Genomic DNA, 17,550 nt, shown 5'->3' with positions numbered 1-17,550 from the left:
AAATTAAATTCTCATAAACCTTGTTTCTGGGGGATTTTAACTTTTCAGGTTTCCTTTACTTTGGGCCAAGGTTGCAGGCACATTTTCTCTTATAGCTAGATTTTGTTCTTTAAAAAAAATAACTTGAATGATGTGTGGTAACTTTTTTATATATGAATATTCTAACAAGAATTTGGAGTTTCTAATATTATTTTAATGCCAGACCCAAATCTAAAAAATGAATCAATGTTAATAAGCAAAATATAGCAATCAGACAGAGTTGAATGTGGATTGCTACTTAGGTATTAAACAAATGAAAGGTTTAAGCTTGCAAAACAGCTAATATTCCTGGACTGCTCTCTTTTGCACTATTAACTAAAATGCTTAGCACATTTTGGGTGCTACCATTATATAAATAATTTCATTGTGAACTTCATCACTAACCATCATCTTAAAAGCAGAATACCCATGAACCTAGGATGGTATCAGTGGAAGAACTCTAAGAAATTGGACCAGATAATCAGAATACAAATATCTCAAACAGTTTGTGAATCACAATGGTTCCATACATGGTATCATGGCCTAAGGAACTACCTATCTTTTATAAAGGCCGTAGAGTGAATGGGAGCTGTGGCTGCACCACATCACTGATAATCAGCATCCTAATTTGAAACCACCAGCAATACACCCAGATATTTGCACACACGCTAACAGGTTAGGCACCTCAACCTAATCATAAAGAAACAGATGTAAAGCTGACAGCCCAACACTTTGAAAGGATGAAAACATAATATCATCTGTTATGTTGATAGTTCATGATAATTAATTTAGACACTGATCCTGCATCAGGATCCACCTGGTGCAGACTGCTGGGCTCATGCAGAGTCCCATAGACAACCCCTTATTTCTTGAATATAAAAATTATTGCATACATGGCGTTACTCAAAATGCACACATTCTTAAAGATTGCACAGCATATTAGGTAACTTTTTATTATCCAAAACATATTCCTTCCTTTATGTCTTAAAATTTCAACGACTGACTTTTTTCAAAGTCACACAACTATCATGAGCAATTTTACTGTTAAAAAGCAAAAGCATTTCAGGAACTGTCTCTGTCAACAAAGCAAATGGTTTACAGTACTCCACTAACAACATTTTTCCTCTTCAATTAATATTTGGACTTCTCCTGCACCATTATAAAGCTATTACAATTAATATAAGAGGAATGATAAAACTCAAAATTTTATGGACTGAAAAAACAATAAAGCTTTGGAATTGAAATAATATAATGGATAAAAGTATTAATTAATATTAAGTAATATAATATATAAGTATTAATATAATTCTTCAATATATAAGTATGTGTTCCGTTAAGTTTACTGGGCACGTATGAAAACTCAAGATTTTAGCATTTGAGCAACTGCAAAGATCAGATGCGTATGAGTCCAGCCTTGCTTTCATAAAAAACATGTTGGCCTTCTGGAAAAGATTAAAAGAAAGCCAAGAAAGCTCTATTACAGAGACGAAAACAATAGTTATGTTTGTAACCAATATTACTAAACCATCATTCTGTATATTTAATGTCAAAGGAGTATTTTTTTTAAAGAATCGTGGAATGGTTTGTATTAAATGTGGACACTTACAAAGAACATGAATTCTAAAAAAATAAATGAAGGAAATGAGAGCTTTATCCAGCTTCCCTTAAAGTTCACAGTAGGTTAGACCCTCAAACTGAACAGAAGAGACCTATTTTCTTTAACACCATATTACCAACTTGTCCACATCCATAGATTCCCCGACTTTTCACAAGGGACGCTGAGGTATAGGACACCTTACAAATGCTGCAAAAATACCAGCTGTTTCATGAGTTATCAGTGCACCTGAAAAGCTATGTCATTTAACTGTCAATGTCAGTCAACATGAAGCTGAAATTTAAGAAATTCTGGCTCATTTCAGAGCAGAAGCATTCCTACTTAGGAAAGTATGTAACCACACGTTTAACTCTAAACTTAAGTCCCTAAGTGCATGCTTAATGTTCTGTGTGTGTTTAAGTGCTTTTCTGAATCAGTGCACATACCTCAAGATGATTTGATGTCAAACACATTAATTCTTCATTGGAGGGATGAAGCCTCTCAAATAAAATATTATCTGCTCCCTTGCAATAAAGTTTTATCTGCCCATCTGGGGTTTGAACTGAAAAAGAGAAGAGATGTAGAAATAAAGACTGAAATAATTACTTTTCTTCCATTTTCTTCAAATGTGTGACCTACCAGATCTAGTTAAATGTTTTTTACACATACCAATAACAATGCAGCAGTCAGCACACAGAAAACAATCCCATCACCTGGGAAGGAGTTAGGTATAGTTCATGTACACATTCTGATAAATATTTCAGCTAAATATTGGGGAAAAACTGGAACCTCTCGAATCTGAACTCCTTTGAATTTCAGAAGGATAGGACAGGTTACAAGTCCCTGTATCTGAAACCTCCCAATCAGTGTTGCTTGTGGATCAGATTTTTCTGTTTCTGCATCAGCTGTGCCCCAACGTCTCACAACAGCAGCTCAGCTTGCAAGATTCCCAACATTTTGGGCTGATATCTCACAAAGGAAGTTTGCAAGATTTTGCTTCCCTCAAATCTGACCCTGAACCTTACCCCTACTAAAATCTCAAACCCAAAACTTGGACTTTAGTCTAACTAATCTACAGCTAAATCCAAACTCTGACATCCTCAGTCCATCTGTAGTTACTACACAACCATTCTCCCGAAAAGTCTTCATAGAATCATAGAAAGGTAGGACTGGAAGGGACCTTGATAGGCCCCGGACTAGTCCAGTCCTCTGCACTGAGGCAGGACTAAGTATTATTTAGACCATTCCTGACAGGTGTTTGTCTAACCTGTTCTTAAAAACTTCCAATGAAGGCAATTCCACAACCTCCTTAGGTAATCTGTTCCAGTGCTTAACTATCCTGACAGCTAAAAAGTTTTTTCTAATGTGTAACTTAAATCTCCCTTGCTGCAATTGAAGCCCATTATTTCTAGTCCTGTCCTCAGTGGTTAAGAAGAACAATTTATCACCCTCCTTATAACAACATTTTACATACTTGAAGACTATTATCTCGTCCCCCCTGAGTCTTCTTTTCTCCAGACTAAACAAACCCAATTTTTTTCAGTCTTTCCTCGTATGTCATGTTTTCTAGACCTTGAACCATTTTTCTTGCTCTCCTCTGGACTTTCTCCAATTTGTCCACATCTTTCCTGAAGTATGGTGCCAGAACTGGACACAATACTCCAGTTGAGACCTTATCATTGCTGAGAAGAGTGGAAGAAATACTTCTTATGTCTTGCTTCCAATACCCTTGCTAATACATCCCAGAATGATGTTAGTCTTTTTTCAATAGTATTACATTGTTGACTCATACTTAGGTTTGTGATCCACTATAACCTCCAGATCCTTTTATGCAGTACTCCTTCTTCAGCTGTCATTTCCCGTTTTTGTATTTGTGCAATTGATTAGTTCTTCCTCAGTGGAATGCTTTGCATTTGTTCTTATTGAATTTCATCCTATTTATATCAGACATTTCTCCAATTTGTCAAGAACATTTTGAATTCTAACCCTGTCCTCCAAACCACTTGCAACCCCTCCCATCTTGGTATTGTCTGCAAATTTCGCAAGTGTACTCTCAATGCCATTATCTAAAACATGTATGAAGATTCCCTTAATTCCCTTCCCAAGTACTGCTATTTCTCTTTTTCTTTTCTAATGACACAGGTTATATAATTCCTGCTACATCATCTCCGTTTGTTTCTATTGGAGTGAAGTACCATAACACAAACATCACTTTACAGCACAGAATCCTTGAGGAAGAAACAAGATAGTATTATGAAGGGTACTCAGGAAGAGAGTCCTGTGTAATGTCAGGGCAATAGCTTCTGAGGGCATGAGCATCTGTATTAATGAGAACTGGAAGGGTTCAAGAGGCAGACTGATTAATTGTTGGTGATGGATTTCTGCCTCAGAAAAGAAGTAGATTTATATCAGTATGTATTTTTAATGTACTTGTGTATTTTTATTAAGCACCTTGAACCATTAAAAAACAGACATTTTATAAATATATTATGGTGGATACAGAGTCAGCTTTACTTTTATACATTTTAAAAGTATTATTATTACTATTGTCACTAGCACCACGTAAAATAACTAACCAGTAAAAAAATATTCAGCTTGACTAGAAAGGAGTAAGTCTTGAGCCAGATCAAGATGGAGAACGTCTCACCCTGGACCATACAGCATGAGTAGTTTGTATGAATTCACAGTTGCAGTATGATCCTTACGATAGTTAAAATGTTTCCACTATATGCCTAATATTTACACTGCCATCTACAAACACCATCAAACTACCATTTAGAAAGAAGTTTTTTCTGCATAACATCTCTCTTGTGTTGTCTCTGCCCAGAGAACGTATTTTTAAAAATAGTTTAACGTTAATCAGACAAACTGGTTTTGAGTTATGAAGCTTTTAAAAAGAGGTAGCTTTCACTTTTAAAAAACCTGTTCTATAGAAACTTTTTGGGACACTCCTCATTTAGACATCTTGCAGTAAAAACTTCAGACTTTATCATCTAACCCTCAGTGAGAACTAGTGTATAATGATATGTTTATCAAGTTGGAATGCAAGACTTCTTAGTTATTAGGTTTGGTCATCATATGTGTTTTAATTTCCATGAGAGAACTGGGGAATTTCACAAGCTCCACTTAATCTAAGCAAGCACTCTCTTGCTCTCTTTCATATTAAAAAAACTCCATACTTTTTCATGTGAAAACCCAACTAACAGGTTTGCAAGTTTCTCACAGGGATTTTTTCTTTAAAAATGGGTTTTTTAACAGTGCTTTGTTTAAGATCCCTGACTAATAAGAAGGCGGCTAGCAGAGATGTAGGGTACAGTTCAGATTGGTGTTGGAACTAGAGCAGATCAGAAAAATTTCAATTAAACTTTTTTTGTCCAAATACGCAGATTCCTTAAAATTGAAGCATTCTACAGAGTTGTGTCAATTTTGGTGAAATTATTATGGAAACTATGCAGGACTCCAATGCAGCCCTGCCTGATTTCCTGCCTGCTCATCCATCTGCCTGGTGGCTCTTCTAGCATTATTCTGAAAGCAGATTTTTTGTACAGTTTTAAAACACACGTTTTTTCCCCCGAGATATGCTTAAGATTTCTATTATTTAGTTGCTGATATTATTGGTCATTTACACTTGTTTGATTACAGTAAAGCATTTTGATAAATGTTAATAGAGCTATGTAAAACTAATAAATCAATCATAATTGGAAGTCCCTATATTTGCTGGTCATGTGCGCTACTGAAACAGAGTGAGAAAAAGAGCAAAATTTAGTGGATTTGAAAAACTACTTCATTTTTCAATTTCCAGAAAACAAAATTCGATATAATTAATAACCTACTGCTACTATGCTTTGCATCCTTCCATCCAAGAATCTCAGAGTGTTTTAGTAAGCTGAAAAGTATCATAATTCCCATATTACATATGGAGAAAGGCACAGTCTCAATGACTCCAAGGTGCCTCAATGAGTCCGTGGCAGAGAAGGAAGTGACATCTAGGTATCTTGAGACTCCCACTTCCTTCCTTGTTCTAACCATGGAACTAAATTGCTTCCCAGGGCAGTTCGCAGGTTAGAGCTTTCACTGGTAGTGAAAAACTGACTCTAGGCATGTGTGTCTTGAAAACAACAGGCATGAAAGAAACGAAGAGAAAGCTACATGCTGTACCTATTACAGACATCCTTTTCCTGACATTGTTAAAATCCAGAATTGCTAACAGCTGGTATGTAACGACTTTGCCCATTTCTTCCACAGTGATGGTCTCTGGGGTCCGAGACTTAAAGATGAATCCGAAGTTTCTGGCAGCGGTTACTAGAGCACCTTCATCTGGTGACTGCACCAGGTAAATCAATTCACCTACAAGAAAAAAATCCCAAACACTGTGAGTGACAGAGTCCTGAGCCTGAAATTAATATCTTCACTTCTAGCACATTAAAGAACAGCAATACTGAACAGTACTTCATGGCTAATGCCTACTGCTGAAGGGGGAGCTGCACTGTCTGACTGCAGTGATCCTTAGGCAGGGGGAGAAAGAAAAAAGGTGGGAAAATGATCTGTCACAAAACTTTGTAAAAGTCTTCTCTCTGGGACCAATTCATCACTTCACAAACCAGAATGATGGGTATGTTGGGGTGTCTTTCATGCTGCATCCGTGCAACGTGATGATGTGGTGTCAGCCCTGAAAATATTTTGTGGTGTTTAATGTCAAAGCCAGATTAGGTGGCAAGCAAACCAAAGTTTTGCCTTCTCTGTTGTCCAGACCCTAGATGCTACTGCCAAGAGGGCTCTGCTGTGGGTGGCAAGCCAGAAAAGGAAGAAAAACAACTGTGTGGGTTGGGAGGAAATTTTTAGTGGATAAAGGTTCCATTTCTGTTCACTGAATGCCTGGGACAAAGATAATATGGTAAGGGACTTCGCATTCAGGGCGAGATTTCAGAGTCACATTCTCTGAGAGAAAGTCTGTTCAGACCATCAAGTAGCCTTTGGAATGTTGTACACTGATTTCCATTAAGAACTCGATATTACCATTTGAAGGTAACTTTTCCCAAACAATCTGATAATTCCCTTCTTCTGAGGTAAAATCTTGAAGAACATACTCAACATAGCTGAGCTTGCTGCACTGTATGCATCAGCTGGCCTTATAAGGCACAGAACATTATGGGCTGGATACAGCCCTAGATGTATAAACCTATAAGATATTGCACATGTAAATAAGGACACTGGACCCATTTTCAGATATAGTTACTTTAATATATCAAAATGTATCTGGATACTCCACATTGAAGTTAACAGGGCATGGTGTACTAAGATACACTGAAGGATACTGGAAGACCAGTACTCACATTCTGCCCAAATCATACTGTAAATAAGCATGAAATATATCCTTTTATGGTTAAAAAGGGCCTCTGTGAAAAGGTCAAGAGATCTGTATGAGATCTAGCCAATAAACAGATAAAAATGAGTAATTTCCTCAGAATCAAAGTTTAGTCATAGCTACAAAATCCATCAGAAGCCTAGCTACATGACAGACCCAGAAGCAGTTAGGTAGCACAAAAATAGGAATTAAATTATTAACACCCAAGTTACCAAAATAATCCCCAGAAGTAGTTTAAACTAGTGCATATGTCACCACTAGAAAAACAGAACTTTTTCATTCTATGTCTCAGTCCTGCAGTCCTGAGATTGCTATACAAAAGTAGAGAAAATTACAGTTAAATGAAGTGCAAAATTAACTTTAATGAAATAATAAAAGGTGGCGAAATCAACCCCATGAAGTGAAGAAATTCAATACATTAATGAGTCTAGTTCTTTTCTCCTTTGCACCAGTATCAAAGTCTCCATGGTCTTTGATGGAGTTACTCCAGATTTACAGAGAGCAGAATTTGGTCTACAGTTTCTAAAAGAGTCTTAACTGAGCTTCAGTGCACATTCTCTATATTTCATGCTATATTGAACATAAACACTAACTAGTATTAAGATGTAAATTTAGAGACAAACATCTATAGGAAATACTTATGTGCATACTCAACTTTTTAATGATGTGCAACAAAATTTCACCCAGTACAAAGTGGCTGAACTAATTTGGCTAATAATTAAAGAAAATCTTTGGGCTGAGACGACACAGGAGTAAATTCAGCCTAAAGAGATTTTTTTTTTTTTTTTTTTTGGAGAAAATTATGAACAAATGAAAAAGGAGAAAGTGGGATGGCTACAGCGGAAACTGGAGCTCAACCTTATTTCATTTGTTTATCAAAAACAAATAACATATATAAAAGTACTGCTCTAAGCCTTAATAATAATACTTTGCACTTCTGTAGACCCTGATTTACATCTTTAGAGAATATCATACAAACACTAATTTATTCTTGCACAATCAAAAAACAAAGCATTAAAAAAAGGAAATTGTGTCATTCTACTAAAATAAAAAACTATGGCATGAAAACTGGAACATATTGTACTAGATCTCTGATTAATTAAAAAAACCCAATAGATATAAAATTTAAATACAGTCCACCTTTTATTACTAGTATAAAACTGTTCCCTGCCAGGCAAATCTGAGACCACTGTGCACTTCAAACTGTTCCACAATGAATATTTCCTATGGAAATCATAAGCTTCTTTCTCTGGCTAAGCTTGCTCAGTGCGGCGCAGAACTTCACACACAAATGCTCAAAAGTGCAGGTCATATTCTGGATATTAAAAATACAAATTTCTATGGAAGTAGCCTAGGAAAACAATTCATAACTTTGCTTAACAACAAATGAATTTCTTCTAATTTACATTCAAAGCTAGCTGGCAATGAAGTTTATCTATGTAGAGAATGTGAATGATACCAGGCCAGCCATTTGTTTTTTTATTATATGTGTACTTTTTTCATTAATTTTTCCAAATACAATAAAATATACCAAAATACCAGATTCATCACAAGCCAGCCATTTGTTGGCAAAAGGGTTATGAAAAAAAGTCAGATAATAGAGAAAAATTTCCAAAAGGACTCATTTTTAAAATTAATTAATTAATTAATTATTTAAGTTACAAATTTGGTTGAAAACCCCCAGAACGTTGAATTTTTACATACAGAATATACTGTAAATTTTGGGAAGACACATTATATCTATATACAAGATAAAGAGATTGAAACCTTGGTTAAGTGAAAAACTGGACCCAATGCTAAAGTGATAGAAGAGAGAAGTTTGAGATTCTCCTTCTTTGCACTAATGAAATTCTCATGGAACTTATCCATTTAATTTTTGGGATTTAGTTAACATCTCTCTTGTTAGAAAAAATGAAAAAGACTCAATAAACAATAAGATGAGCAATGAAATAAACGGACTGACTGATCCTACATTGGTTAAAGGAAGAGGGTTGAAGAACACAAAGCTTTCCACCTTCAAATCACTGCTTTAATTCAACTTGAATTGACTGAAAATCATTAGCAATTGGCACGTTTATGAGACCTATATGTAGTAAGCTGGTCTCAGTCCAGTTCCTAATCATAATTGGCACCCTGTTAGTAGCCTGAAGGAAGCCAAGAATTAAATGGGCATTGAGATTAAAATACCCTCTGAGGCCTAAAGAAAGACTCTCCAGTTCAAGTCACATTGCCAGTGCAAACATTCCCACAATGATGCACCATTCTCTGAGCTGAACTTGTAAATGGATAGAGACTGAGTGAATAGAGGACTTATTTAAAACAGAAACCTTCTGACCCACTTCTTCAACTAAAAAAAAAATTTTTTTTTAAAGTAGCTTATAGTACCCAAATCTTAGCACCAACTGGATATTTACTTCTTAATGAGCTGGAAGAGTTTAGAATTACTCAATACTTTTTGACACAAAGTCCCTGACTTTTTTTGTAGCCAAGTACTCCCATCAATTTCAATCAACTTCAAAATCAACACAAGGTTTTTTACTAGGAATTAAAGATTTTTTGTGCTGTTTGAAGTTGAAAAAACATGCATCAGAACAAAAGAAAGCAAGACAATTACAGGTTATGAGATCATGTCTCAAAACAGTTATGCATATGTACTAGCCAAAATGTGTTACATCTCAGTTAATCATTATGATATGGTCCATTTCCTTTCAAATATGCCACAGCAGCAACATAAACCAATACAATTTGATTGGGTAAAAATAAGAAATTCTCTTTAACAGACCTATCCTTGGGAGGCAGATGGGATCATTGTTTCACAGCTTAGAAACAGAGGTTTAAAATCAAGGACCTGTTATTTCTGTGTTAAATAGTAGACAAGATGCATTAGCTACTTGTAAATGCTGTGATAACAATGTTTTAATGGCTTGCCTACAAAGAAGTTATAAATCCTAATACACTGACAGCCAATTGAACTTCTCCTTTAGCTCCATCGAAGAGACAAGTAACTGAGGTGCTGTTACACTCCAAACACCTTCTCTTCCCAGAATTCTGTCCTTTATGACTATTACTATGATGATTTACTTCATGTTACACACTGCATGACTGGTTCTAAAGAGTCTAAAGTTTCCATCTTTAACGAAGCCACCAGTATGGAATGAGCACACGACATGGCAACATAACATGGGGAGGAAAGTCTTCATCCTGAAAGGTGGATTGTGACACAGCAGAACATCCAATACTCCCAATACTGGAATCTTGAAGGGGGTTTTTACAAAAAGGAGGAATAGTAAGACTAGCCTCTCCGTGAATAACACATGATATGGCTGATATTGTTTAGAGGCTTCCTAATTTTAGATTTCAGAGTTGTAATAGTTTGCAAGCTGAAGATATTGTGAACTGTTCTAGATAAAGTATTATACACAATTTTTTTTCACACACATGAACTATATGGCCCATCCAAGATATGTACCATATATTTCACCTGTAAAAATATCCAAATTGGTACTAAGAGGCACAGTAACCAAGTGGAAACAAAAATAATTGTATTCGATACTCCAAAGAGATAGAATAATCATGCTTCCCTCCCTTCCTCCCTGGGAAGACTTAATAAAGGCCAACTTTTAATGAAGATCTGCCTGGCCTCTAATTTTGCACTTGCAGCTTTGTTCACTATCACTTACCCATGCGAAATCGCCTGACCTAAATTAGGGACCAGCATAACAAGTAAGTCAATACAAACGATGTGTGCCAATGCTATGTTCATAGAACCCTGTATTCACATGTGGAAATCAAACAACGTCAAGGATGAAAAGGATTGTATGTGTCAATGAACATAATCAGTTATTTGCTCATGCAACTAATCTTTACATGTGCAATTACTTAATTTGTGCTCAAAAACACTCAACTGTGTGCCCAAATACAGCGTTTTAATGGTGCAAGATCTGCACCCACATTTTTATAGCTCGCTCTTGACTCACTACTTCCTTTAAAAATTTTGCCCTAACCTATATTTCTTAACTTAGAAAAGTGCTATAGGAACCAAATAGTTAGAATCTCTTTACTTATAACTAAGTTTTTCAGTAGTACCTGCATTTTTTTCTTCAGTCATGACTGTATGGCAGAGAGAAAGCAACCTAAAGAACTCATGTACCATTGGATCTCCTAGTTTAATCGATTCAATCAGGCTGTGATCATAAAATTGATATTTTCTATCTGCTAGTGGGTTAAATGAAAAATCCACTGGCACTGTTTTCTGCAAGAGAAAAAAAGAAATTCAATTTTTAAAAAAGTAAGGATTTTAAATGGTTGAGATCCTTTTATTTTTGGCATTAAAAACTCACACAAACTGAAATGGCATAATTCATTTACATATTTGGATTTTGCATTTGTAATTAAGGCTCTTTTTTGTTCTCACTGATAATGTTTAAAAAAGAACTAACGCAGAAAAGCAACCCTTGTATTTGGTCTACAGGAACAAAAGAAAGCAGTCTTTAATCTTCAGTTGTGTAATTTATTCTTTTTCATCAAAAAGTCAAATATTAGAAATCTGAAAGAGTGCCTTGTTTTTTAAACTGACCAGGCCACCTGAATATTAAAAAGAGAACTTTTAAAAACAAGACTGTAAGAGGTTGGGGATATTTTCAAAGTCACAGATGGCAGTTAGGCCTAAAAGCTAATCACTTGTAACAAGTCTCCAGGGTCCAGACATAAAACTAAAAGTAAAAAAACTCCAGTAGACCTGGGCTGCATAGTCTGAGAATGAAGTACATCCAAGTAAATACACACATTTCCAACCTATTATCTATTTGTTTTATTACAGAACCAGTTAATGGGTTTCATCAGAAGGGACAGTTCTAAGAATAAAATTGGTACCTGCCTGGTGTCATTTTCCAAACTCTTCCAAGTTATGTTGGTTATTACACCACAAAATCATTTCTGCTGTGCTAGGCATCTCATTGAAAAGGTGTTTTTGAAGCATATTTGGACAGAAAATATTCTGTCACTTTATCAAGAGACAGACTGGAACTGGATGCAGTCTATTTTAAGACACTACAAGAGCAGGAATAAGAATTGTCATGCAATGTGCTGGCTGCTGTGTTCCAGTATGTATGTTACTGCACTCTGCTTATTGGGGGTCAAAATTGATGAAGTATTTGTTGTTTTTCCTTTTTAATGGCAGCCTGCAAAGAAGATATAAATCCTAATACCACTGACAGCCAGTGGAACTGCTCCTTTAGCTCCAGAGATAAAGAAGCCTGTTTCATTCGTGTCTTATATTTTATTTTTTGTTTACAGAAATGTAAATTTTACTTTACAAAAACAAATGATAGAAAAGACAAAGATACCAGGAATACAGAGCAGAGCAGAGCCTTCTTAATGGAAACCAATTATAAAGAAACATACAAAAGGAAAGAAGAAAAAGTTCATGTTTTTCATCTTGCCCACCTCTTACTATAAGTTATTCTAAAACATGTTTCAAGTTCAGGGAAAATTAATGATGACTTTTCCTACTGAAAATATTTTAATGATTAAATAAATATTCCAACATACTAAATATTTAGTAATTTGGTCACATCTATACCTCATTAATTTCTGTTTTCCGGCCCAAGTCATCGTATACATCACCTACAAAATACAATATAACATAACATAATTAACACAAAATATGACATTTAACTCCAGTTTTGCACTTTTATGAAATAATCTTTTCATGGTTTTTTTAGACTATTGAGATAGACATCAAAGAAGAAACACTTATTGCAACAACATTCAAAAATATAAAATATCACTGTGGGTCATGGTACAGTCAACATTGTGATAATGTAAATGCTTCCATTTTACTATCCACAGTGCCACTGTATTTTTTCCTCCAGCTATTGTACTTATTCTTATTATTTAGGGCTAGATTCTGCAATCACTTATGCATAAGAATGAACTTTATTCACATGAGTAATTCCATAGAAGTCTGGGGGACTACTCATAAAATAAAGATATTTGTTGCGTATTTGCAGGAACCAATCTGCAAGTTTTATACAAAGTATTTATTATGCAATTGAGACATAAAAATATCCACCTGCTGCAAAAGTTACCTTAGTATTTGTAGTATTACCTAAACTTCTTAATATTTGCTATAGAGACTACCTAGAATACTAGCAAATACTAAGATAGATATTTTAATTATCTAAAGCATTGTGTAAGACAGCTGGCAAGTTTTTACAGAATGATCACTTTATAGGATTTTTAATACCATGTTTTTATGTTATATCTATATTTACAAGTCTAAAACTCATGTAATACATACATCACCCTTTCACCTTAATTAATTCAATGTCTTTTAACCTGAGAGTTTAGTGTCACAGTAAAGAATTCATCAGCTTTTTCACCTCTGAAAACATGGCTTCACATCTTGAATTAGATCAGAAAAGGAGTTTGGTGGTCTCAATCTAGTCCTTAGGGAATAGGTGTCAAGATTACAGAAATGTTGTAAAATAGGCACTTGGAATATTAGATATCAGGCCTGTGGCAGGGCATAATTTTGCTGCATTGACAGAGATACGGGATAATTTGCCCAGCAACTTCCTGGTGCTAGGCAATCAATCACTTTCTAACCTCAGACTTTTATTACAAAATAATTACATTATAAAAGACTTCTCAGCCTGTTCAAGAAGTATCATGAATATGTATTTTGAAAAATATTACTCAATTTTGGGAAGATTACAATAAATCATTGAAGGTAGAAAGGTGACCTGAAAGTTCATGAAAAAGCCCCCTTCATTTAATTTATATAAATATCATGTCATGATTACTGGTTTTATCATCTCTATTTTTTAATCCTACATTAAATCCTTGATTATCAGAAGATGGACAAGACACCTCTAAACATATATATACATACTTAAGGAGTTGCACCAACATCAGGTCCTGTTTCTTTTTTATCGAGCCTGATACAAAAACTATTGAAGTCAATCGCAGTTGCTACGCTGACTTCAAGAGAAGCTGGATAAGGCTCATGATGAACAAACATCCTAAATAACTAGCGAATGAGCTAAACCCAATATCACAATTAGAAGTAAACTTCACTGGCAAGACATTAATAAGCACTGACTTACCATATGTTTTTCCATTAATGGAGCATTTGTTAAAAGTCATTATGTTTTGAGTGATTGTCCCTGTTTTGTCTGAAAAAATATATTCAATTTGTCCTAGCTCTTCATTGAGTGTGGTTGTCCGAACCTCAGCAGGTGTGTCTTTTTTTGGGTAATACATTTTAAGATCCCAATTTATAAAGTGGCTGTGTCCAAGTCGAATCACTTCCACACTTTGAAAAAAAAGACATACAAAAACACTCTTCAGAATCATAAAACCTTTCAAATGAAAATATATCAAATGCAGGACTTCAATCTAATTGGTCTTTACAGATCAGAGAAAAAAGAGCTATGCAAAGTAAACATTACATTATTCTATGCAATGATATCTCAAACTCTAATTTATCTCTGAAGTGACATGCATGGTAAGAACACTGTCATTTAAAAATTTACATAAACTTTAGTTTTCTATCATTATGTTAAAAAAGCAACTTGATATAGCATTATCAAGTGAGAATAAAATATAGACATTCTAAATTCAAGTATGTTAGGTCTTTTCAGGTTAATACTTGATGTATGAATAAAGTTACTTTTTGCACTCCTCGGGTAGAGGCCTGTGTTTTTAGAGATAAAGATCATGAGATCTATCCTCAAAACCATCCCCATGTGGTCAGCTGACAGCTGTGGCTGTTAATGTATACAGTTACAGATTGTTACAGTTAGACAAGTAATCCACAGTGTTCTATTTCTCCATTTATGTGCATACCATCTCCAATTATGAAAGCCACTTACATGTACTGACAATAGGCTGTGCATGTTGGACTCAATACTAACATGCATTGGAGCAGTAATCAACATAGCTGAGAAGGAGGGTGGGGTGGCTCTAAGCCATCTTTCTGCCTCCATTAATCCTGGCAGTGGTAAGGGCTAAACCAGTAGTCAGTGCAAGTGAGGCTGCTCTATGGGTTACACAGCCTTTTACTGTTGTTATTACAAGGTGAAGATGGCCGGAGTGCAGTGCATTACAGCCCTGCCCCCACAGCCTACAAAATATCAAGGCTTCTTGTATTACATAGACAAGTATCCACAAATCCAAACTCATTAGTAATCTGTGTTAAATGAGCTCGTAGTCTCAGTTTAGTTCCTAAGGGGTATCACAGGTATCACCACAAATGACACTAAATAGTCACTCTTTAGTCAGCAGAGAAGTGAAGGCGTGAAAGGCTCTGGACTACCGAGGTTATGGGGGTAACATAGTGGCAAGGCGTTATAGGGTAAGTCTGAGCTGCCGGTGTCCATGATGTACATGTTCTCTGGATAAGCAGAACTTTTGAAATCTCTAGGGGCATGCAATGTAATCTCTTTTCCACAAGTTACAGTAATTTAAATATAATTTTCTGGATCTTTAAAATGTATATTTTAAATGCATGCACCGAAGTAATAAACCATCCTTAACCCCTTAAGAGGGTCTTGCATTATAATCTTTTTCACTATGACAGTGCTAATGTAGTTGCACATAGTATGTACATGTTTAAGGGCACTGCACACATTTACTGTCTATGTAAAGCCATGAAAGTTTGTGTATTGATATTCTGGGTTAGGAACTAGTTGTGCTTCAGACTTCATAATTGGATACAAAAATCTTCAAAATCTAAGATGAGTCAGTAGGAAATGGCTTACAAATAGCCTATTCTTATCACTGTTCCCAAGTACCACAAGCAATTTGTGGTGGGATCTACTGCAGCCAGATGCCACTGCAGGAAGCAGATTACCCACAACTTGGCATTTATATTTTCTGACTTCCATTCAAAGCAGAGAGAAGAGAGAGGTTGTACATAGAACTCATTCACTCTCTACCACAGGTTTTTTTTTTTAACTTTAAAAATCCAATTTAACATGCAGAAGAACATTGGGACTTATATATACCACTGAGCACTAGTAGCAAGGACCTGTAAGCACCATAGACAAGTAAGCAAGTAACTTTAAAAATTAAAACAGTCTGTGTTTCTAGTAATAAGGAAAAGATTACAAAAAACTTTAAACAGAAAATAGCACTTTTTCCAGATAAACATAGCTAGCCCACGGGGAATGGACATACTTTAACTGTGAAAAAAGCACTGGAAGGCGCCTCAGACATATAAAAAGAACACTGAAGAATGAAAAGATCACAGCTTCATTCTGCCATATCTGTTATTTTCATCAGCCTGATTACATTTTGGCCCTGTCAACTATGACAATGCTCCTCTTATTTCCTTTACTGTAGATATCTCTATCAAGCACAAGATTCACTTCTCAGTGACAAAATGAGGCAAGGTATTAAATGCTCCAACACTATAAACACTACCCTCAAACCCATAATCCATCAGAAATATTCAGTACCTAACAAACATTGCATCAATTTTATTCATTATTAATATGAATTTGAGGTTTGAAAGAGCCAGAAAACTATTTTGGAACATTTGTTCCTAATTTTCTGCCCTACAAATTGTCTAACTGCAACATCAATATTAGCAAAGCAAAAGATGGTGATTTTATGAATAAAAACTGAAAATACAAGATTAGCCATCATATAATATACATTGTGGATTTTAACACCCATATTTTTTAACTTTAAGAAGTGCTGGAATAACATAAAAAGTTTTGTGAACAGGGACATTAGTTAAGGAATAAGGCCTTCTCAATTATCTTGTTCAGCATGAGATCAAAAGAAATGTTTACATAAGAACTCAACATTTAAGGAAGAAGAAATTAAATGTGCACATCAAGGACATTCTGAGGGAAAGATGAATAACAAAAATATCACAAAGGTGATGAACGTATTGCTATTTATCAAACCAAAGGTCAGGTGCAGGCAGTGACAGATGTCCACCACTGCTTACCTGTCAGCTGTTGGAAAACAAAGCAAGGAGGAAGCAAAAGAGTTGACATAATTCAATGAAAATGAATTCTAGGCAAGAAAAAAAAAAGGCAAGAAAGCAAGTATGTGCTACTTTCCAGCTGTAAGCATTATCTCCATAAAAGATTTAGGTTTCTTATGTACAAAGTACACAGTGGATCAAATTTTAAAAGCACAAAAAATAAAGGGATTAAGCATAACATTGCAGTCAAGAAAAGGAAGTTGAGGTAAAATAACCATTTATATTTATATGCTTTATAAAATCATAATCTCTCATCTTACCTCACATACAAAGAAATAGGCACAACTGTATTGAGTATGATAATGTACGACCAAAATGAGAGAAATCCTGAAAATACAGAACTGTTCATCACGTCATTCCAATAAAGGTAAATTCTGAAATGGGCCCCAACCTGATGTTCCCATATTGCATTTCCTATTGCCAGAATTATTCCCATACATACCAAAAAGCCAAAGATCTGAAATGAGAATAGAAGAGCTGGTTAGGTTTTTCACAACGGATGCATGGAAGGGATACATTTCACCTTCAGATAAATATTGGTATTGCCCATTCTAAGTAAACAGGTGCTTA

The 17,550-nt window shown here is 35.2% G+C and overlaps 1 protein-coding gene across 1 annotated transcript in view; it reads right to left on the bottom strand.

Annotated features, from left to right (window-relative positions):
- The window catches only part of ATP8B4 (ATPase phospholipid transporting 8B4 (putative)), a 113,798-nt gene that overhangs the window by 32,768 nt on the left and 63,480 nt on the right, over window positions 1-17,550 (bottom strand). The window contains exons 11-17 of the mRNA XM_067556123.1: window positions 17,241-17,437; window positions 14,087-14,295; window positions 13,051-13,053; window positions 12,559-12,602; window positions 11,064-11,229; window positions 5,771-5,959; window positions 2,059-2,174 (exon numbers count right to left, since the gene is read on the bottom strand). Of these exons, the coding sequence (XP_067412224.1) occupies window positions 2,059-2,174; window positions 5,771-5,959; window positions 11,064-11,229; window positions 12,559-12,602; window positions 13,051-13,053; window positions 14,087-14,295; window positions 17,241-17,437 (924 nt within the window). The remainder of the gene's footprint in view (window positions 1-2,058; window positions 2,175-5,770; window positions 5,960-11,063; window positions 11,230-12,558; window positions 12,603-13,050; window positions 13,054-14,086; window positions 14,296-17,240; window positions 17,438-17,550) is intronic.

Source organism: Emydura macquarii, unplaced genomic scaffold (assembly GCF_026122565.2).
Source record: "Emydura macquarii macquarii isolate MOO-44397 ecotype Brisbane River unplaced genomic scaffold, CSIRO-AGI_Emac_v2 contig_1644, whole genome shotgun sequence".
Lineage (NCBI taxonomy): Eukaryota > Metazoa > Chordata > Testudines > Chelidae > Emydura > Emydura macquarii.
The sequence above is the reverse complement of the archived record's forward strand: the minus strand, read 5'-3'. Positions and strand labels throughout refer to the sequence as shown.